Source organism: Aquarana catesbeiana, linkage group LG02, assembly GCF_042186555.1.
Source record: "Aquarana catesbeiana isolate 2022-GZ linkage group LG02, ASM4218655v1, whole genome shotgun sequence".
In the NCBI taxonomy this organism is placed as follows: domain Eukaryota; kingdom Metazoa; phylum Chordata; class Amphibia; order Anura; family Ranidae; genus Aquarana; species Aquarana catesbeiana.
Genome location: NC_133325.1, coordinates 295,866,169 through 295,888,510, shown reverse-complemented (window position 1 = coordinate 295,888,510; position 22,342 = coordinate 295,866,169). Strand labels below are relative to the sequence as shown.

The 22,342-nt window shown below is 43.9% G+C and overlaps 1 protein-coding gene and 1 pseudogene across 2 annotated transcripts in view; one reads left to right on the top strand and one right to left on the bottom strand.

The window, feature by feature from the left end:
- The window catches only part of GRTP1 (growth hormone regulated TBC protein 1), a 122,711-nt gene that overhangs the window by 40,535 nt on the left and 59,834 nt on the right, over window positions 1-22,342 (top strand). For both annotated transcript variants that reach the window (XM_073614550.1, XM_073614551.1), the window contains exon 5: window positions 1,281-1,405. In XM_073614550.1, coding sequence (XP_073470651.1) covers window positions 1,281-1,405 — 125 coding nt within the window. The remainder of the gene's footprint in view (window positions 1-1,280; window positions 1,406-22,342) is intronic.
- On the bottom strand, window positions 16,376-16,508 carry LOC141130835 (U2 spliceosomal RNA; annotated as a pseudogene).

Genomic DNA, 22,342 nt, shown 5'->3' with positions numbered 1-22,342 from the left:
CCCGTTAAAACTGGTTGCTAGAGGTTACTGCACATCCTTACCGCTCACTGATTGTTTGCTGGAGGTTACTGCACATCATTACACACTGGTTGCTAGAGGTTGACGGCACAAGGGGCAGAGTCTCATGGTGACGTCACTAGATGGTCACGCCCCGTGGCTATATAAGAGCTGGCAGACATCAGAGATGACACAAAGGTGGGAGCCTACATCGGAAGAGGACTGGGGCGGCGGCGGAGAAGACCGCACCTGAGAAAACGCATCGCTGGAGGAGAACACATCTGTGGCGGAACCAGAGAAAAACCATGCGTTGAAGCTACGACAGGAGACATTCTTCACTTTTTAATAAGGTGCTTTGGGGTGGGGGGAGGTGCAGAGCCCCCGCTGCCCCAAAGCGCTCACCCCCCATGTTGAATATGGTCCAAGAGGGGGAGGGGCATTCGCTCGTCATGTTCGCATGCACCAGGGTCTGGTATGGATCCTGGGGGGGACCCCACGCCGTTTTGTTTTTGCCATAGGGTTCCCCTCCATATGAGGTCTGGTATGGTCTTGGGGGTGGGGGGGGGGGGGGATGGAACAGCATGCAATTTAAAAAAAAATTTCTGTGGGGCTCCCCTTCAAGATCCTCAGAGCACAAGTCGCATGCCACAAGTCAGATCAGTTAAGGTGATGATCCCGACTTCCATTCAAATCAATGGGCTGAAAAAGACAATTTTCAAAGTCGGATCGACACAAATTAAGATGGCTCTCATTGGGAACCATTGATTTTGACATGTCATGCGACTTGTGCTCTGGAAGTCAGAGCACTTGCCGGATCAGTGTGAATCTGCCCTATGGCTCTATTTTTTTAAGATGTTGCAATATTGTTGTGAAGAAGCAAAACAACACTAATTTAAAAAAAAATTAAATAAGACTCCTTTTTTTAATTAGTGTTGTGAGCTGTATATTATTATCACTGCAACTGAACCATATTACACATGCCCCCATCCTCTGCATACTGTACTGTATTGTAGATGGATAGAAGGAACATACACACCTTCCCTATGTTCACAATTACCAAGTTTTCACCACACATGAATAAAATGGTGAACTGGAGTGGCAAAGGTAAATAAAGGCACTGTAGGAGTCCCTTCTACACAGTGAGGGAGTTGGTGCAGGAGTTTATTTTAATACAAGTGTTCTTTAACAACTTTGTGTGATATTTGTTTAGTTTTTTTTTTTCCTGTATTTTAGAGGATCTAGCAAGCTCAAGCAAAATGCCGTTTTAATGTCTTCTCTTCCAGATCTAAACAGAACATTTCCTGATAATGTGAAGTTCCGTAAAGATGCAAGCCAGTGTTTACAGCCAATGCTACATAATATTTTAGTGGCTTATGGCCACCATAATAGCAGTGTGGGCTATTGCCAGGTAGGTCTCTATAATTTATTTGACTTCCTACATGGATGGGAAAGGGTGTGTGGGTGTTTTTTTTTTTTTTTTTTTTTTTTTTTTTCTTCTTGTTGCTTTTTGTTTTGGTTGTATATGCATGCAGTAAACATACAGAAAGGCAGGGTTACAGTACTGAACACACTAGAGGCATAAATTACACAGTATACAGATCAATGACATTCCTTCTGTGATCAAACAGGCCACAGTCCAGAAATGTAGCATTTTGGTTTTACTAAACATATAACACGCAGAGTGGACCAGCAATAAGATAAAAAGTAGTTATACTTCCATGCCCTGTATAATGATCTTGCACAGAGCAGTCCCTTACCTCTTCTTTGCTAGTGCTGTCTGATCCTTCCTCCTCCAGGCACCTCCCCAGCAAGCTGGATGCATAGGAGGAACTCGTGGGTGCACTTCTGAGGTGACACACAGTGCCAGTAAGCCGCTCCCCGCTCCCTCGTCCCAAAAATTTGAGTGACAGCAGCGGGAGCCTATGGCTCTGAGTGTCTCCTGTGAGACCAAAAAGTGACAGGAGTGGTGCTGCATGCGAGATGGTGCTGGAGCAGTGACAGTAGCAGTAACCACTAGCTGCCCACACCTGACACTTCTCACATATATGTTAAAAACTTTTTCTTTTTTTTTTTTTTTACTAGATAATTACTTAGAACCCCCCCCATCATTTTATATTTTTTTTAAATGAAAAGCCCGGGAGAAAAAAATGGTTGTTGCAATTTTCTGTGTACAGCAGCTAATCAAATGCAAATCTTCAGGAAAAAAAACCTCAATGAATTTTAGTGCACACAATATAATCTTTTTATGTATTTTTTTTTTTTTTGTAAAATATAAAAGATTGTTACACCGAGTGAATAAATACCGAACATGCTTTAACATATCTCCAAAGGTGATAATAACCACTTCAGCCCCAGAAGGATTTACCCCCCCTAATGACCAGGCCATTTTTTGCGAAACGGCACTGCGTCAATTTAACTGACAATTGCGCAGTAATGCGACGTTGTACCCAAACAAAGTTGATGTCCTTTTTTTTTCCCACAAATAGAGCTTTTTTTTGGTGGTATTTGATTACCTCTGCGTTATTTTTTTTTTTTTTTTTGCGATGTAAACAAAAAAAGACTGACCATTTTGGGAGAAACAATATTTTTTACTTTTTGCTACAATAAATATCCAATAAAAAAATGTAAAAAAAATAATTTCTTCGGTTTAGGCCAATATGTATTCTTTTACATATTTTTGGTAAAAAAATTGCAAAAAAAAAAATATTGATTGGTTTGCGCAAAAGTTATAGCATCTACAAAATAGGAGATACATTTATGTCTTTTTTTTTTTTTTTTTTTTTTTTTACTAGTAATGGCGGCAATCAACAATTTTTAGCGGGACTGCGACATTGCGGCGGACAGATCGGACACTTTTGACACTTTTTTGGGACCAGTGACATTATTACAAAACGCAGAATGGACCAGCAATAAGATACCGTATTTATCGGCGTATAACACACACTTTTTTCCCCTTAAAATCAGGGGAAAATCGTGGGTGCGTGTTATACGTCGATCCCCCGCTGATTGTGAGCGGAGCGAGCGCCGGCCACCGATATACATACATAGCCGAATGTACTCGGCTAGGCTCGGCTAGTTCTGCTCACAGTCACGCCCAGTCCCGCCCTATGATGGACATATCACAAGGACTGGCCGTGACTGTGAGCGGAGCTTGCCATACCTATGTATGTATATGGGCGGCGCTCGGCTCCACTCACAGTCACGCCCATGTCCCGCCATTGGACCTGTGTTATGTCCATCATAGGGCGAGACTACGAGAGGAGCCGCGAGGAGCCGAGATACACAGGACCGGCTCTGTGTATCTCGGTGGCGTCATTTTCAAACTGCAGTGACACTGACAAGTCAATGCAGTTTAACTGCAGCCTGGACAAGGCTGCAGATGGACACTGACAAGGCTGCAATGAATAGGGGTGTCCAAAATAGGCTGTAAAGAAAGGTGTGCCACATCCCAAGTAAATATAGAAATGGAAGATCCCCCTAGGGGTGGGACTTTGAAGGCACTACCCAGGCATGAAACATATATATCAAAAAGTATAAAGTTTATTAAATACATGAAACACAAATGATGAAAATATAATAAAAGCAGGGATGCATCATGTAGTACAAATGTTTTAGCAAAATGACAAAATATACAATCCCAAACCCAACGACGTTTCAGAGATGAATTGTAGTCTCCTTCATCAGGGATTTTCACAGGGAGTATAATATCTATGAGATTCAAATATATAGAGATCAACAGATCGATCGTATCACATTAAAATGCATATATAAAGAATACAGAAGATATAATAATACTCACATCATAATCGCTAAAGAAGTACATAAATGCATCCAAATAAACTCATAAAAGAAGATGAGGCATGGAGTCTCCCACAGATTCCGTCCAATCAAATGGCAATCAAAAATGAAAGCAAGAACAAGGCCAGTACGTAGAAGGTGAGGAACTGTGTCTACCTCCTCGCATCCGAATAACCCCACCAGGTTCCGAACAATTCAGACCATAGGTGGGGTGACATGTGCACTGGGGCCCAAAGAAAAAGGAGGATCTGGAAAGGAGAAAGGAAAGCACGGGACATAAATAAGAATACAAAGTATCTAAAAGCGGGGGGTGTGTGTGTGCATGGAGGGGTAAAGATACTATGAATCCCCCAACCAAAACAAACATATAAAGTTGCATCAGACCTACCCAGGTTAACAGATGGCACTCACAGGCCAGTAGCAGAGTGAATGAGGCAGTTGAGGGGTTAGGAAGGACACACAGGTGGACCGCTGTCTATTAGTAGTACTGTAGAAAGATAAGAAACGCCCAACAAAACATGTGTGTCAGGGGAAAGCTTATAACTAAGCTGGTTGATGTATCACAAAGAACAGCCGTTGAGTGTAAAGAAAGAAAGAGAGTATGTGTTATAGCTTGCCAAGACAGAGGTTCATCCGAAGAGCGTCCTGCCCCAGGCCCTACCTGAACTGCTCTACCAACTGATATATATATATATATATATATATATATATATATATATATATATATATATATATATATATATATATATATATCCCCCATGTTCAGCTGTTCAGCAAGATGCCGAACAGCTGAGTGTGTCCTCCCCGAAGCCACACCTCCAGGGATGGGCCCCCCGAGTCGCCACTGCGCCGCGTCTCCCTGCGGCGCAGGCGCAGAGGACACTGCATGCATGCGCCGCACGGACCGCATGGCAGCCAAGCTGGCCCCACGCAGCACGCGCGCCGACATCATGAGAGAGCGGGGCGGAGAGGCACGACGCAGTGACGTCCCACCAGCGCAGCAGAGATACCTCATGAAGAGGTCGCCATGGATACCAATGGGACGGAGTGTCTGCAAGAAGAGGCGGACACTCGATCCCTGGAGGCACTCGAAGAGTCCTCCCTGCCGCGCCGGGTGCACATGAAAACGGATGTAAATGTAAAAAAGGCCCAACAGGGAAGAATAAGCTGTAATTAAACAGAATGAAAAATGTAAAATGGGGTAACATGGGGCAAATACATAAGTCCCATATTGTATTAAGCCACAGGGAAGGGATCAACAGGGGACCCCATGCCAAAGTCCTCACAATATAGACACAAAAAAATGGCAAACAAGGGGAAAGAGAAAAATGATTATAAATAATATACAGAGAACAGACATGTCAGATAAAACCGGCAAGAACTTAATGGGATGAAAAGGAGGGGAATAGGAGATTGGTAATTCCATTATTTTTCCATACCTCCTGAATTAAAGCCATCCAGAAAGGGCCTGAAACACATAGCATCGTTCAACCCAGGTGAATGGGTAGCCCTCAAGTTATATATCGAGTCTCCTCCTCTCGAGCTGGGGTGGATACGGTCCCAAATCAAAAATTTGATCTTGGGGAAGACCCCTGAATGGACCAGCGTGGTATGTCTCCCCAGAGGTAAGTCTGGGTTACAGGTCTGCATACTGTAGATGTGTCGGTATGCTCTTTTCCAAAAGGGGAGCTTGGTCTTTCCGATGTAGAAACATCCACAGTCACATTTCAGAAGGTAGACAACCCCAAAAGTTTGACAGTTTGCAAAATGTCGGGGTTTCAGAATTTGCCCATTGGGTAAGGTTGGGCTTCTGCTGGTATCCATGTACCTACAGTAGCCACATGTCCCGCACATATAGGTACCTCTATATCTGATAAGGCTGCAAGGCTGCAAATGACACTGGCAAGGCAGGCTGCAAATGACACTGACACTGGCAAGGCAGGCTGCAAATGACACTGGCAAGGCAGGCTGCAAATGACACTGGCAAGGCAGGCTGCAAATGACACTGGCAAGGCTGCAAATGACACTGGACAAGCATGCAGATGGACGCTGTGCAAGGCTGCAGATGGACACTGATAAGGCTGCATTGATGGGCATTTAAATGTAAGATTTTTTCCTTAAAATTCCCTCCTAAACTTGGAGTGCGTGTTATACGCCGGCGTGTTATACGCCGATAAATACGGTAATTGGGGGTAAAAATATCCACTGATCACTGTATAAATGACACTGGCAGGGGGTTAACAGTAAGGGGCGATCAAGGGGTTAAGTGTCTCCTAGGGAGGTGTTTCTAACTGTGGAGAGAGTGGACTGACGGAGGATCGCTGTTCCTGATCACTAGGAACAGACGATCTCCCTGTACTCTCCTGTCAGAACGGGGCTCTGCTTTGTTTACATTGGCAGATTCTCATTCTGCCTCTCTGAAGAGCGATCAGGGGTGGCCAGTGGACATCGCCGCAGCTGGGCCCACACATCGGCTCCAGCGATGAACAGCGGGCACGCGCCCGCAGTGTCTCGTGCACGAAACGTATTGGTACATAGTTTCACACAATAGGTCCACCCTCCTGCAGTATATATGTGGTGTGCAGTCCTTAAGTGGTTAAAAGCCTTTACAATTTACCAGTTTAGAGCTAAACAGGAGGTTTGGTGCTAGAATTATGACTCTTACTATGACCTTCCCAGCAATACCTCACATGTGTTGTAAAATCACAATTTGAATATGCGTTCACATTTGTGTGTGGGGATGGGGTTGCTTTTACATTTTATTTTTAATTATTTATTTTATTTACTATTAGACCTCTGGTAATGGCTTGTAAACAACAAATCAAAGCAAGAAGTGGCAAAATTCTCGCTTTCAGTTTCCTACACTATAGAGGTTTTTGGTCAATGAAAGTTCCTCTTTCAAAACCAGAATGGTCACATATCTTATTAAAATATTGTGGGAAGAAATGAAGGAAAAATGAACTGTGCACAATGTATAACGTATGGTCAATAACAATGTGTACTGTATATACATAAATACAATAAGACCAAGGGTTATTCCGGAGCTTGCAAGTCTAGCCAAGGGGACCACATTTTAGTGAATTTCTTTGGACAGCCTCTTGCTTCATAGGTTAATTAATAAATACGGAAAGCGTTATTGACCAAAGTGAGCAAAAATTAAAGGAAGAAGTGGTGGTGGTGGTGGTGGTGGTGGTTGTGGGGGGGATGGGTTTGAGGACTTCCAAGTTAGACGTATAGCTTTTTTGACATATAAAAGACTACTAACCGTATAAGTATTTTCCACCTTGTAGGAAGTGTATCCTCTTCAACATATCCCAATAAACGATTAAAAGTATTAAGAATTTGGAGGGTTGTGCTAACAAAGTTAGTGATTTCAGACCAGTAAGCCCGAGTACATGGACAGTCCCAGACCATGTGATAAAATGAGCCCACATTCCCTCTACATTTAGTGGGAGATGAGAGCCTACTCATCTGAAAAAGATCATAAGAGGTGTAGTAAGAGCAGTGGAGGAATTTTGTTTCCAGCACTCTATCCTGGGCAGAGATAACCATAGGGGATTGTAAGGGTAAGATTTCCTGCCACACCTTCTCTGTGAGGACAAGCATCTCCCGTCGCCAATCCAGAGGTAGTAAGAATCAGGGAGTTGTAAGTAGAAGCGTGTAAATTATAATATTGAGTCCCCCTGGGTGTATTGTGCCAAGGGTGTGTATCCAGAAAGTCTTATGTTGCAAGAGGAGATGGTCACGGTTCTGCACCTATAGCAGGTCACGTGACATGTTCGATCACCATACCCCTGAACTCGTGAGTATATTTTTGTGCATAACAAGGTGCACTGCCACTGGTTTGTTTAGGTCAATCTGTTCCCACTTCTCTTCCTTTTGATAGGGCCACCCTAATGTCACTCCTGTGTCTTTGGAAGCATCTTTTGAATGGACCAGTTGTTTTGTCAACATGTATTGGTGTGCAAGGACATTTTAGGATATAAACACAGAATTCTGTTACAGTTCAGGTACTTATGTATACGGTATTTGTATCCCCTATGTGGATGCGAAAAATTCCCCACGTATGAGTCATTTGCACATGTTACAATTATGGCATTTATAACAACCGGTTTTCTGAGAGATTCTGGGTGGGGATTTTGCATACTTATGTTTGAAGTGAGCCTGAACAAGAAAATCTCAGAGTCCTATTGCGTTTATGTGGAATTAAGGGCATGGTTTTGAGTTTGGGTGTCCAGGAAGCTGTCGGCCTACATTACATTCAAATTTTCTGTTAAAGCGTGTCTGATCCATTCAGACTCACAATTAAATGTATGTATAAACAGTGGTCAGGCAGTCAGTTGGGTGGATTTGGGGCGAGCGGATCTAGATTTGGCTAAAGCACTGTAGTAGGGTATCCCTGCTCCAAGGATTTATCATATAGTTTAATAAGTTGTTGTCTGTCATCGTCTGAACAGATCCGTGAGACCCTCATGAACTGTGAGGTGGGTAGGCTGTTAAGGAAATGTTTGGCATGTGCATTTCAGTAGTGTAGTAATGTGTTTCCTGTCAGTGGGTTTAGTGTGAAGAGATGTAACCAAGCTATCCTGAGAATTGGTAATACTGCATGGTGAAATGTCTGACTTAAACGCAACCCCAGGGAAAATATTGTTCAAGAAATAAAGAAAATTTAAGAATTCAGCATCATCGCCAGCCCAAATGCCAGTGCACTCTACTAGATCTGTGATTGCTTCTTGGCTTTCTGCAACTGTTTTTCAGATTTGCAGGGCTGGCTGGCATCTGGTCTTCTGTTTACACATTCTCATCTGATGCCAGCTGCAGACATAAGGTCCTTCAGGTAGCTCTTTGAGCTGAAGGCGGCACACAGTTGTATTGGTTTTTCTTGGGCGTTGTTTATCGTGCTGTAGAGCTGCACAATTCTGGATAAAACGAAAATCACAATTTTTTTTGCTTAGAATAAAGATCACTATTCTCTCACGATTCTCGGCATAAGATCATCAAATTGGGCTAACTTTTTACTGGTTTTTTTTAGTTTTTTTTTTTCATTCATTGAAGTATATTTTTTCCTAAAAAAAAAAAAAAAAATTGCTTTTGAAAGACCGCTGCGCAGATACAGTGTGACATAAAATATTGCAACGATCTCCATTTTATTCTATAGGGCAGGGGTAGGCAACCCCCGGCACTGGTGACACAAGCGGCACTCAAAGCCTCCTTTGCCGGCACTCGGCTCCCTCCCCAGCAGCGCAGGGAAGTGTCAGTGAGACACTAATGCATTCCAATTTCAGAGTTCCCCAAACCACACCTGCACTGGGGGGTGGGAGGCACTGTGCCCACACACATTGCAAAAGATGGGAAACATTGTTTGGTTCTCAAAAGTTTGCTGTAGCTGCGATCGTCTGCTTTTGTGATGGGGAAGAGATTGGGTGCAGTTCTGCTGGGGGGGGGGGGAATGTCATTGGCCACTGCTAAAGCCAATCACAGTCCTGCTAGCCCCGCCCACCATCTGGAGGAAGATGACTCGATTGCCACTACCAATCTCAGAAGGAAGGGATTTCACTGTGATTGAGAAAACCACAATCAGGTGGAGTTACTGTTGAGCTTCTCGGTTCTTTATTGGAATTATCCTGAACCTTTGCGTCACTTACTACTGAACCCCTGCACTCTGTGTTCCTTTAAGCCACAGTCAGTATTTTAGTGCAATGAAAATCACACCCAACTTTTGCTGCGGCGCAGAGTGCCGCACTTTTTCTCAGCTGCGGGGGCCCAATTTATGATCCTGCACACAGGCCCACTGCTTTCAGAAAATACCCCTGACCTGAGCTCATCATTGTGCATCCATTCCAAATGATTGTATGTGACGTTATATACAAGCACGTGGGCTGGATGCGAGAGGATGATCAGCATAATGAGTGTGCCAGGACAGGTAGATGTCTCATCTCTGCTTCCTTTCACCACTCTACATATCAAAGATGAGAAGAGGATACAGCAGTGGAGCAGATGAGCAGGAGGGTACAGCGGTGGGGAAATGAGCAGAAGGGGTTCAGAGGTGGGACAGAGGAGCAGGAGGTACAGTGGTGGAAGAGATGAGAAGGGGCTTCAGCAGTGAGACAGAAGAGCACAGTGATGGGGCAGATGAGCAGGGGGGTTCAGTGTTGGGCCAAATGAGAAGGGGGTTCAGTGGTGGGACAGAAAAGCGGGGGGGTACAGCAATTGGGGCAGATGTGAAAGGAGGTGTATTGGTGGGACAGATGAGCAGGGGGAACAGAGGTGAGACAGATGTGCAGGAGGTTTATTGGAGGGGCAGATGTGAAAGCGGGTTACAGTGGTGGGGTAGATGAGCAGATGGGTTCAGTGTTAGGACAAATGAGAAGGTGATTCAGTAGTGAGACAGAAGATCATGGGGATACATTGGTGGAGCAGATGTGCAGGGAGGTACAGTGGTGGGGCAGGTTAGAAAAGAGGTACTTTGGGGCAAATGAGCAGCAGGGTTACAGTGGTGGGACAGAAGGGCAAGGGAGTACGCTAGTGGGGCAGATGTGCAGGAGGTACAGTAGTGGGAGTGATCAGAAGGGGGTTTAGCAGTGGGACAGAAAAGCAGGGGGTTACAGTGGTGGGACAGATGAGCAGCGGTGGGGGGGTTCAGTGTTGGGGCAGATGAGAAGGGGGTTCAGCGGTGGGACAAAAGAGCAGGGGGGTACAGTGGCGGGGCAGAGGAGAAAGGAGGTACATTGGTGGGACAGATGAGCAGGGGGAACAGAGGTGGCACAGATGTGCAGAGGGTATAGTGGTGGGGCACATGATAATAAGTTCACATGACAGATAAGTTCAGTGTTAGGACAGATGAGAAGATGGTTCAGTGGTGAGACAGAAGAGCATGGGGGTACGGCGGTGGAGCAGATGTGCAGGGAGGTACAGTGGTGGGGCAGATGAGAAAGGGGGAACATTGGTGGGGCAGGTGAGCAGGGGATTACAGTGATGGGGCAGGTGAGCAGGGGGTTACAGTGGTGGGGCAGATGTGCAGGGTGGTACAGTGGTGGGGTAGATGTACAGGGTGGTACAGTGGTGGGGCAGATGTGCAGGGTGGTACAGTGGTGGGGCAGATGTGCAGGGTGGTACAGTGGTGGGGCAGATGTGCAGGGTGGTACAGTGGTAGGGCAGATGTGCAGGGTGGTACAGTGGTGGGGCAGATGTGCAGGGGGGGTATAGTGGTGAAACAGATTTGCAGGGGGAACAGTGATCTGAGGTGTGAAGGTGCATAAATTGGGGCTGATCTGAAGTGTGTTGTTGCTGGAATTGGGGCTGATCTGAGGCGTGAGTGCAGGATGTTAATTTCTCACTACTACTCAAGTAGTTTACAGCATTTACTTTAGAAAAAATCCTTTTTGTGATTGAGAGTGTGAAGTTTACATTTTTTTGTTATAAAAGCGGCACACTCCATTTCTTTGAAAATTATTTTTCGGCACACTGTGCTCATAAGGTTGCCTACCCCTGCTATAGGGTCTCTGCTAAAAAAATATATATAATGTTTGGGGGTTCTAAGTAATTTTCTAGCAAGAAATACAGATTTTAACTTCATTCCTTTGAGCTAAAAGATCCAAGAGATACGTTGTTTCTCTTTATCACTGTTGATAAACATTTGCTGGCTGAGGTTTTTTCTTCTTCTTTTGACAGCTCTGAGCAGAGAACGCCTCTGCACTTGTTTAACATGAATCGGGGAAATTCTGTATTAAGATCGTGAGGGGGGTTGAATCGCACAGCTCTACTGTGCAGCAGACCCTCAGTTGAACTGTTTTGGATGTTCCAAAGATTTAAGACTTCCTGTGTCCCCCTATGATCGAGTGAGACAAAAGGGTTTCCTTGGAGTCTGTTGGGTGCACAGGTGCCATCCCTCTCTGGGTATGATTATGCTCTGGGTACTGCTTTGCCATTAAACTGAGGCATGCTGATAGGAGGAGAGGTTATCCTTGGCTGACGTATAGATTTTTTTTTTTTTGCCAAAGGTTAAAGACTTCCTATGTCCCTCATTAGACTCCAACAAAAGGTGAGCACAAAAAATCTCAAAATAATTATTGTATTTTTTTTGTAACTTCATAGAAAACAGTCTGTATTCTGTTCAGCCTTTCAGGGACTTGGATGCATGGCTAGAGGCTGCTGAAAGTTCCTCTTCATAAATATCCTGTTCTGCCCAGGAGCTCAGCAACACTCTGTCGCTATGGCTGCAGTTGTAAAGTTGGCAAGCATGGCTTGCTGGAATTCTTTTTCTCTAGAAGGAACCAGACCGTGCAAAGTATCTCAATGAAGTTTCTGGAAAAAACAGCTTGAAATGTGAATCCTATTAAACCTGATTGCATTTCCTTATACACAATCAGTTCAACAGTGGATTATGTTGGTTCATTTAAAAGTTGTTTTGTGAACTGCATAATTTAACCAGACTCTATTTCTTTATGCATGATTGGAAACATTCCACTGATTGTTAGATATTGTAAAAAGTCATTAATAGCGGCTAGCACCAATAAGCCCTGGTGCTGGTTTTCTGTAGTTTTAGAAATATAATGCTGTGTAATTAACCACTTGACCACTGGGCACTTAAACCCCCCTTAATAACCAGACCAATTTTCAGCTTTCGGTGCTCTCACATTTTGAATGACAATTACTCAGTCATGCAACACTGTACCTATATGAAATTTTTGTCCTTTTTTTCACACAAATAGAGCTTTCTTTTGGTGGTATTTAATCACCGCTGGGTTATTTTATTTTTTGTGCTATAAAAGAAAAGAGACTGAAAATTCGGTAAAAAAATGAATTTTCCTGTGTTTCGGTTATAAAATTTAGCAAATTAGTAATTTTTCTTCATTACTGCCAGAAAAGTACAAATACCAACCAAATGACCCCTTTTTGGAAAGAAGACATTCCAGGGTATTTAGAAAGATGCATGGTGAGTTTTTTGAAGTTGTAATTTTTTTCCCACAGTTCTTTGCAAAATCAAGATTTTCTTTCTTTTTTTTTGTTTTCACAAAATTGTCATATTAGCAGGTTATTTCTCAAACACCGCATATGCATACCACAAATTACACCCCAAAACACATTCTGCTATTACTCCCGAGTATGGCGATACCACATGTGTGAGACTTTTACACAACGTGGCCACATACAGAGACCCAACATGCACGGAGCACCTTCAGGCGTTCTGGAGCACCCAGGCCAATTCTGTCATTTCTCTCCTACATGTAAAAATCATCATTTATTTGCTAGAAAATTACATAGAACCCCAAAACATTATATATGTTTTTTTTAACAAAGACCCTAGAGAATACAATGGCAGTCGTTGCAACTTTTTATCTCGCACTGTATTTGCGCAGCAATCTTTCGAACGTGTTTTTTTTGGGAAAAAAAAAAAAGTTTTGTGCTAAAAAAAAAAAACAAAACAGTAAAGTTAGCCCAATGTTTTTGCATAATGTGAAAGAAGAAGTTACGCAGAGTTTTTTCCAAAAAATTTATTTTTTGATCACTTTTATTCCTATTACAAGGAATGTAAACATCCCATGTAATAGGAATATGGCATGACAGGTCCTCTTTTCAGTAAGATAGGGGTCAATAAGACCCCACATCTCACCTCTAGACTGGGAAGCCTGAAATAATAAAAAAAAAAACGATCCTGGTTTCAATCGTAGCGGTGAGTCGGTAGAAGCACCGGAGGGTGGTGGGAGGGGGGGACGTCCCCTCTCGCCTCCCGTAAACAATCAAGCAGTGGAACAGCTGCCATGATCATTCTTATGGTGTAGGGAATCTCCGGCTGAAAAAGATGATATCTGAGTGATGCCTGTAGCTGCAGGCATCATTCAGATATCCCCGCACAAATTCAAGGACGTCATATGACGGCGGGCGGGAAGTGGTTAAAACGCTTTTTTTTTTTTTTAACACAAAGTTGTCCATTTATACAATATTTCTAACACATAGCATGTACATACCAAAAATGACACCCCAAAATAAATTCTCCTACTCCTCCTGAGTACTGCGATATCACATGTGTGAGACTTCCACAGCCTGGCCACATACAGAGGCCGAGTACGGCTGAGCATGGCAGGGTGTTGCACAGGGTGTTGCACAGGGTGTTGCAGAGTATTGCACAGGGTATTTCTGAGCATGGAGGGATGGGTAAGCATAAATGGATGTGGCTCTGTGTCACAGAGCAGCGCTGTGGGCACTACATATCCAGCCCACAGCGCTGCTGCCATCCGATCTCTCCCCTTCTGTTCCGATCGGTACACAGAAGGGAGAGAGGAACCGGCGTCACATGACGCCGGTTTGTTTACATTTGATCACTCCGTCATTTGACGCAGCGATCACATGGTAAACGGCTGCGATCACGGATGTTCTCGGGGGCGTGCGAGAGCGGAATTCTGGGAGGACGTCACTATACGCCCTCCCAGAGTTAAGCAACCTCCCTGTCCATTTATACAATATTTCTAACACATAGCATGTACATACCAAAAATGACACCCCAAAATAAATTCTCCTTCTCCTCCTGAGTACTGCGATATCACATGTGTGAGACTTCCACAGCCTGGCCACATACAGAGGCCAAGTACGGCTGAGCATGGCCAAGTATGGCTGAGCATGGCAGGGTGTTGCACAGGGTGTTGCACAGAGTGTTGCAGAGTACTGCACAGGGTATTTCTGAGCATGGAGGGATGGCTAAGCATAAATGGATGTGGCTCTGTGTCACAGAGCAGCGCTGTGGGCACTACACATCCAGCCCACAGCGCTGCTGCCATCCGATCTCTCCCCTTCTGTACCGATCGGTACACAGAGGGGAGAGAGGAACCGGCGTCATGTGACGCAGCGATCACATGGTAAACGGCCGCGATCACGGATGTTCTCGGGGGCGTGCGAGAGCAGAATTCTGGAAGGACGTCACTATACGCCCTCCGAGAGTTAAGCAACCGCCCTGTAGCCGTCATTCGGCTATGGGCCGGTTGTTAAGTGGTTAAAGAGGAACTGCAGTCTGCTCACATATATATAAAGTATGTGGCGCTAACTACAGTGACGTAAAAAATGAATAAATAAATCTGAACACAATAACTTCCAGCTGCTGGCAGATAAATGCTGCAGTCGGTATGTAAGTGCATAAACGTGACAACTCTTCACTACAACGTAGAATACTTCAAAAAGGTGTAGATAATTAAAATGCAGATAATTACACTAATATGAACAAAGATACAAACAATATAAATCTTAGAAACATCAGATCTTCTCATAAAGTGCATATAGTAAAATAAATTGCAAAGTCAAAAAAGTGCAGTTTAAACTCCAGTGCGGAGGGAGTAAACCTCCATACAATAGTTCATGCAAATAAAGTAGCAAAATGCAAGTGCAAAAAAATAATTGATCGGTGTCAGCTTCCTCCAATCCTCAACATAATCCGTGGTGCGCCACACGGTTTCCCCCAGCCTCTCACCTCTATTGGAGACCCCTATGGGTCAAGTGAAGCCTTCAATATGGAATAGACAGATTGCAACAATTGATCAGCTTCCAACGATCGTCACAAAAATGGCCAGTTTTTGGAAGGTGACTTCAGGCTTTTTTTTTTTTTTTATTGAAAGCCTATGGCGTGCATAACACACCCAAAAAAACTTCACCCGGTGCCAAAAAAATGTGCACACACATAAAGAGTGAACACAAAAAAGTGCAACGGGTACACAGACGTGCCAATTCCCTGATTCCCCCAGGGCGTTAGGCTCCAGACGGGGACAAGGGTACTTTACAATGGTCTAGCTGGCCGAAACCAGACAGACCCCGTTCTCTGGAGGGCCTGCCGAAACAGAACCCACCCAAGTACTAGGTGAGGCTCTCCCGAAGAGAAACCCCATGAGAGAGGGTGAACTAAGCCAAAAGGCCATGTTCACCCCTTCCCAAGACTTTCAGGGCTGGCCCGAGGACCCGCATCCCTACTCGTCACACAGTGAGACAACCGTGTACAAACATAAAAAGACAAAACGTGACAAACGTAGGCATCAATTAAATAAAAGAAAGTGGGGAAGGCATAGTGGAGAGGAGAGTGAAAAAGGTGGCCATTGTGTAAAACAATGACCAGGCCCTCCGGGCCAGGAATAAAAAATTCCTCTGGTCCCAGCCAAAAGACCCGGCCCAAGAGGCAGGTGCTAAAAAAGCGTGTTCTATGGTGCAGTGACTGTGGTGCCTCAAATCAAAGTAACTGGCACCCCTGGACTGCCACTCCAGGGGCACATACTCCAACCCTGGCCACCGGCCCGGACCACAGCAGCCCCCACCCCAGGCAGGAAGGCATGGAGTTCTGGAAGCTTGGTGAGAGCCCTTTACCAGCAGGCCTCACCGTCGTTCCGTCCCTGCTACCTAATTGCATTCGGGAAATACTGGCCGCTCCCCCAGTGAGAGTAAGGGGAGCCAGCATTCTCTCCCGAATAACTGTCCGGAGCTAGAGCTGCCCCAATCCAGGCCAGAAGGCCAGGGTCCCGACCCTCTGGATCAGACCCCGTGGTTCTCCATCCCCATCAGAAGGCTTCCCTTTCGGCTACAAACCGCTGCAGGTCACCTTTACTCCAGCAGGTTTTGCATAGCAACCGCCATCCCATCTCTATCTCGCCATAGATCAGGGACGGAAGCAAGCGCCACCTCCTGGAAACTGATAAGAACAGATACTACACTTGATCTTAGCCAAAAGACTGAGAAGCGATGACTTCAGGCTTTTTTGATTGAAAAATGTATACTTTATTTTGCAAGAAAATATACAAAAAAACAAATACTTAAACAGGGTACATCCAATCTGTACTGCGACGCAGCGCATAAATACACTACATAACAATACATCGCCAAGCATACCAATAAATTACATTCATCCTGCGGTATGATGCCTAATGTGTTGTGCAGAGTAATAATACCCCGAAACATCACATCATGCATGACGCCGCATTACCCTGAAAGCATTACTTCAAACATATGTCACAAAAGTCAGGTCATACAGTCTAAATAACATTCAAACGTGCAACGGGTGTGTTGGGGTGGGTGGAGAAGGTGGGGTAGGGGAGGGAGATGACTTCAGGCTTAGTCCATGCGGTGAAGACATGCAATACAAAGGGATGGCTTCATCGTGCAGTAATTCCAAAGGTTTTTGTAAAACAAACAGCAGTAACTTACAGTTAAAAATCCTGTTTCCAGCTAACAGAGTACTTCCGGCTTGACTTGACCCGTAGGGGTCTCCAATAGAGGTGAGAGGCTGGGGGAAACGTGTGGCGCACCACAGATTGGGTTAAGGATTGGAGGAAGCTGACAACGATCAATTATTTTTTGCACTTGCACTTTGCTGCTTTATTTGCATGAACTATTGTATGGAGGTTTACTCCCTCTGCACTGGAGTTTAAACTGCACTTTTTGGACTTTGCACTTTATTTTACTATATGCACTTTATGAGAAGATCTGATGTTTCTAAGATTTATATATTTATATTTTTTGTATCTTTGTTCATATTGCTGTAGTTATCTGCACTTTAATTATCTACACCTTTTTGAAGTATTCTACGTTGTAGTGAAGAGTTGTCATGTTTATGCACTTACATACCGGCTGCAGCATTTATCTGCCAGCAGCTGGAAGTTATTATGTTCAGATTTATTTATTCATTTTTTACGTCACTTTAATTAGCGCCACATTATATATATATAACTGTGGGCAGCTGAAGCTGCTGCCTGTTCACTTCCTGGATTTACAGACGCACACCTCCAGCTCTGCAGCTCTCATTGGACCTCTTATTACTCATCCTCCCCTCCCTTCCTGGCAAACTTTCACAAGAGTGAGAGAGAGAGAGAGCTGTGCATGTCATAAGCCTAGGCTTTTTACCAGACAAGAAACAGGAAGTGGGCTGTATAAGGTATTTACTGGCAAAAAAAATTATTTACTATCCAAAGTCAAAAGAACAAGGGCAGAAGATTTAATAGCTAGAAAGATGGAAAAAATGACTGAAGTTCCGGTTTAAGTTTGCAGTAAGCTGTAACAAAAACTATTTTTGATAAGTTACAAAATGATTTAAAGGGTTTGTTCACCTTCATAGAAAAACTGTAAAAGTTACTCAACACCAGACCCCCTCCCCACCCCCTTGGTCCCTGTTATACTTACAGCGGCAATCCCCAGCTGTCAGGGCTTCTGTATCCATTCCACTGGTCTGGGGATTTGAAATCCCCATTGCTCTCTCTCATCTTTGCCATGGGCTGCCAGGACGGACCGGATGGAATCGAATTGGCGCTGTCCATGTAATGGCACTGACCACATTTAAAACCCGTCCTGGTAGCACATAACTGAAAAGATGTAGAGAGCATCAGGGAATTCAAATCTGAGGTCTGGGGGGGGGGGAGCGGGTTGGATCTGCTGGTGGTAAACACAGCAGGGGTGGGGAGGGAGTCCGGTGTAAACTTTTACAGTTCTTCTGTAAAGGTGAACTAACCCTTTAACCACTTAACTAAAAGACGGCTACGGCGCAGTGCTATAGATCTGGGAGGGTGTCCATAGATGTCGTCCCAGCGGCCCTTTACCATGTGATCAGCTGTGTCCAATCACACAGCATTTTTTGGTGCAGCTTAGTGAAGCTCCAGCAGGAAGCAGTTTTTTCTCAACTTTAGTTGAAGGGTCACATACCGGTAGTAACAATTCATTCAGGTCACTGCACAGCAGCGTGGTGGATTTTTCCTGTCAGAGTGTATCAGTTTGCCCTTACGAGCTACGAGCAAGCAGATACACTGACAGATTTTCAGGAGTGATCTGCTGATCTCTGGGGCGATGCTTTACATGTTCCTAAAACAACAAAATAAGAAATGCTTGTTTTTTTTTTAACCTGCAAAAAAAATGTGCATTTATTATTTTATGTAAAAAGGTGAACTTATCCTTTAAATTTAGAGAATTTGAATGTAACAGGAACAATCCTTTAAGACTTTCTAAAGATAGTGGGTAGTAAGGCCTCTGTTAGGTTTCACCCCACACGCACATTGAGAGCCAAATGTACCGTACAAATAAATGCACCTATTGCATTTGCTACATTAAAGAGGACCCTTTAGTAACTTTACCATGTGCATTTCTAACATGTAACAACATAAAGGCAACAGATTTGTAAAAACTGTCTACCTTTTTTAGCAATAAAAAAAACAATACCCAAGCTCAGGTCAAGTGACTTTTTCAAGACTAAGTTATGGTATTACACTAGGTAGTGCCAGCCTAGTCATTTACATGGTCTGCTATGCCTCCAGTAAAGGCTCCTGTACCTTTTCTGAAATCGTAGCCCACACGAAAACCGCAAGTGTAGTGTGGTTCCCACGCTGCGTTTTCCAGTGTGTGAGGATGCCATTAGGAGTAATGGTACCCCACGCATCTCCTGAGTGACAGTGCAATTTTCTTTGAGGGTGGTTATGGCTGTGGGAACTGGTGCCGACCCGCAGTGGTAATCTCCTGCACAAGTGTAAACCTATGCTGTTTAGCATTTGCTTAGTATCCCCCCCAATGAGTTTGCAATATTGTAACTGTGGAGCTTGCCTCAAGCTGGGAGGCTTGAAGGAAGTATTAAACTGTGAGGCTCCATGCACACTAGGTTATATTTTATGCTCCTAGCAGCTACTTTGAGCGTTTTTTTTTTTTTCCTGTCCCTAGAAGCACAGTGTTATCCTATCTGTTTAGGCCAATATATATTCTTCTACATATTTTTGGTATAAAAAAAATCAAAGCGTATATTGATTGGTTTGCACCAATGTTCTAGTGTCTACAAACTATGGGAAAGATTTATGGCTTTTGTTTTTTTTTTTTTTTTTTTTTTTTACTAGTAATGGCGGTAATCTGTGATTTTTATCAGTACTGCGACATTGCAACGGACAGATCGGAGACTTTTGACACGTTTTTGGGACCATTGGCATTTATACAGCGATCAGTGCTATAAAAATGCACTGATTACTGTGTAAATGTCACTGGCAGGGAAGGGATTAACACTAGGGGGCGATGAAGGGGTTAATTGTGTTTCCTCAGTGTGTTCTAACTGTGGGGGGATAGGATTGACTAGGAGAGGAGACATATATTGTTTTTCCTACTTAGTAGGTACAAACAATATGGCTCCTCTTCCCTGACAGCACAGGGATTTGTGTGTGTAAACACACAAATCCCTGTGCTGGTGCTCATGCACACAATCGTGCTTGCCAGCCACGCGCATCTGGTCCCCCGCCGTGCAGCGGGCACGTGCGCCCTCTGGTGGCTGCTAAATGAATGGATGTACCCATACGGGATTTCGCCCAGGGGAGCCATTCTGCCGCAGTATATCTGCGTGAGCTGGTCGGGAACCGGTTAACAACCAGTGTAAAGCTGGTTGTTAAGGAGCGGGCCGGCAAGCCGACTGCCGCATCTTTAACAACAGATGACCCTTCAGCTGAAAAATTTAAAAATCGCAGTGGAACCCCCCCCCCCAAATCCATACCAGACCCTTAGGAACCCTTGTGGGGGTGCAGCGGGTGACTTTTTGAAATCTGGAAGCCCCTTTAGAACCCGGCCCCCCCCTATATGAATGAGTATGGGGCACAGAGTAAGTCTTTTTACTTAAAAAAAACAAAAAAAAAAACAAACTATGTTGCTTGGTGTAGCTCCAGCATTAATCATGATGAACGTTGGCCGCTAACCCAGGAAAAAAAAAAAAAAGGTCCGCATCTGATGAAGGCTCCTGCCGAATGACAGCTCCATCGCTAATTGATCTAAGGGGCTGGAAACCCGGTGACCTCACCGAGTGGCTCTGCCCCTTAGTTCAGCTGCAAAGCTGTCATTTGGTGCTGACCTTCCTTTTTTTTTTTTTTTTTTTTTCTTGGATCAGCGGGCGGCGTTCATTGTGATGGACTGTGAATCTATACCAGGGTACATTGTTTTTTTTTTTTTTTTTTTTTTTTTTTTTTTTTTTTATTATTAAAGAGCTTGTCAAAAGCTGTGTGTGTTTTTATTTACTTTGACACTTTTTTGGTGAATGAGTAGGGGTACAGTGTACATTCACATAGCGGGCGGGTGGGATCTGTGGGCCCCCTTGTTAGAGAGGGCTTCCAGGTTCCAATAAGTCTACACCTGCACCCCCAAAACCATCGGGTCAGGGTTGTGGGGTAAGAGGCCCTTGTCCTCATCAATAAGCATCCCCCCCCCATGTTAAGGGCATGTCGTCTGGTATGGTTCAGAAGGTCTTGCTCACCCCCCCCCCCCCCCTTTCCTGGCCTGCCGCTGCTTGCTCGGATAAGGGTCTCAACTTAAAATTTGTACCAGAAGGACATGGTATGGACTGGGGGGGACCCCATGCTGTTTTTCATTTCTCAATTTTTATTGCCGCCACTTGTTTTGTTTACTTTCAGCTGTCAGCGGGGAACCCTGCTGAGTCCCCCGTTAAGGACGCAGCAGCCGTCTTGCCAGCCCCCTCCTTAACAATCAGCTATTCACTGGCTGTTAAGGACACAGGCGGTCGCCCCCTCTTTAACAAAAATGCTATCACTCCTAAACACTGCAAAAACGCTGGCGAAAAACTCTAAATATTAGCGTTGTTTTATCCAGTGTTTTTTTTTTTTTTAGCAGTTTTTGAGTGTCTTGTGTACATGGAGCATAAATGTGAGATTTACAATTTACTTAGCATAAAAATATCAGCTGTTAGTTCCAGAGAAAAACAGAAAAAAAACACAGAAAAGTAACCCAGCGCCAGTGGTAGGCCACCCAGAGAGTATAAAACATAACATAGAAAATAAATATGTTAGCTGTATCATCCGTTAAGAAAGTGTTAATGTATATATAGCATAATACATATAGAAAAATAAAAAAGGAAACCAAAAACTACAATAAACATAATAGTAATACCCCGTGCTTACCAGTTATGATCTGTTAGTTCCACTTAAACTTTTCGATCGTAAAAGCAAAAAAAAAAAAAAAAAATCTACATGCATATCCTTTATCCACAGAATACGAGAAATGTTTTAATGTTGTGCAAGGCTTTTTACATGGATATTTAGAAATTCTTTGGGTGCTTACTTTATATTACCATAGATATGTAGGGAACATTAATAATGAAGCTCATGCTGTTTATCTACCACAGTCTTGCAAGACTAGCTTTGGCACAAGTTTGGAATGTAACAGGGCTTTTTAGCTGGTCCACTAGCGGCTAGGCATTCTGACTTGTAAAATGCCAATGTTTCCATCAGTTGCAGCCCTACCTCTCTAACCTGTGAATCTTTCCAAGCCTTTGGCCATAACTAACAGGAAATCATAAAATCAAAGCACATGGAAGAAATATATTTTATTAAAGTTTTGTTTTTCTATGTAAGATACCTATAATTTTGTGATGAGTAACTTTAAACATGTTTTAATTTAATTACATATGTACTTATATTCTACATTAATGCATGTTCCGCAATAACAAATCAACATATCAATATTTCAGAAATATTGATATCTTATAGCTCAACTCTGGGCAGATAAAAAAAAATATGCAAATCTAATGCAGCTCTGTATTCATTATTACATCATGAAATCT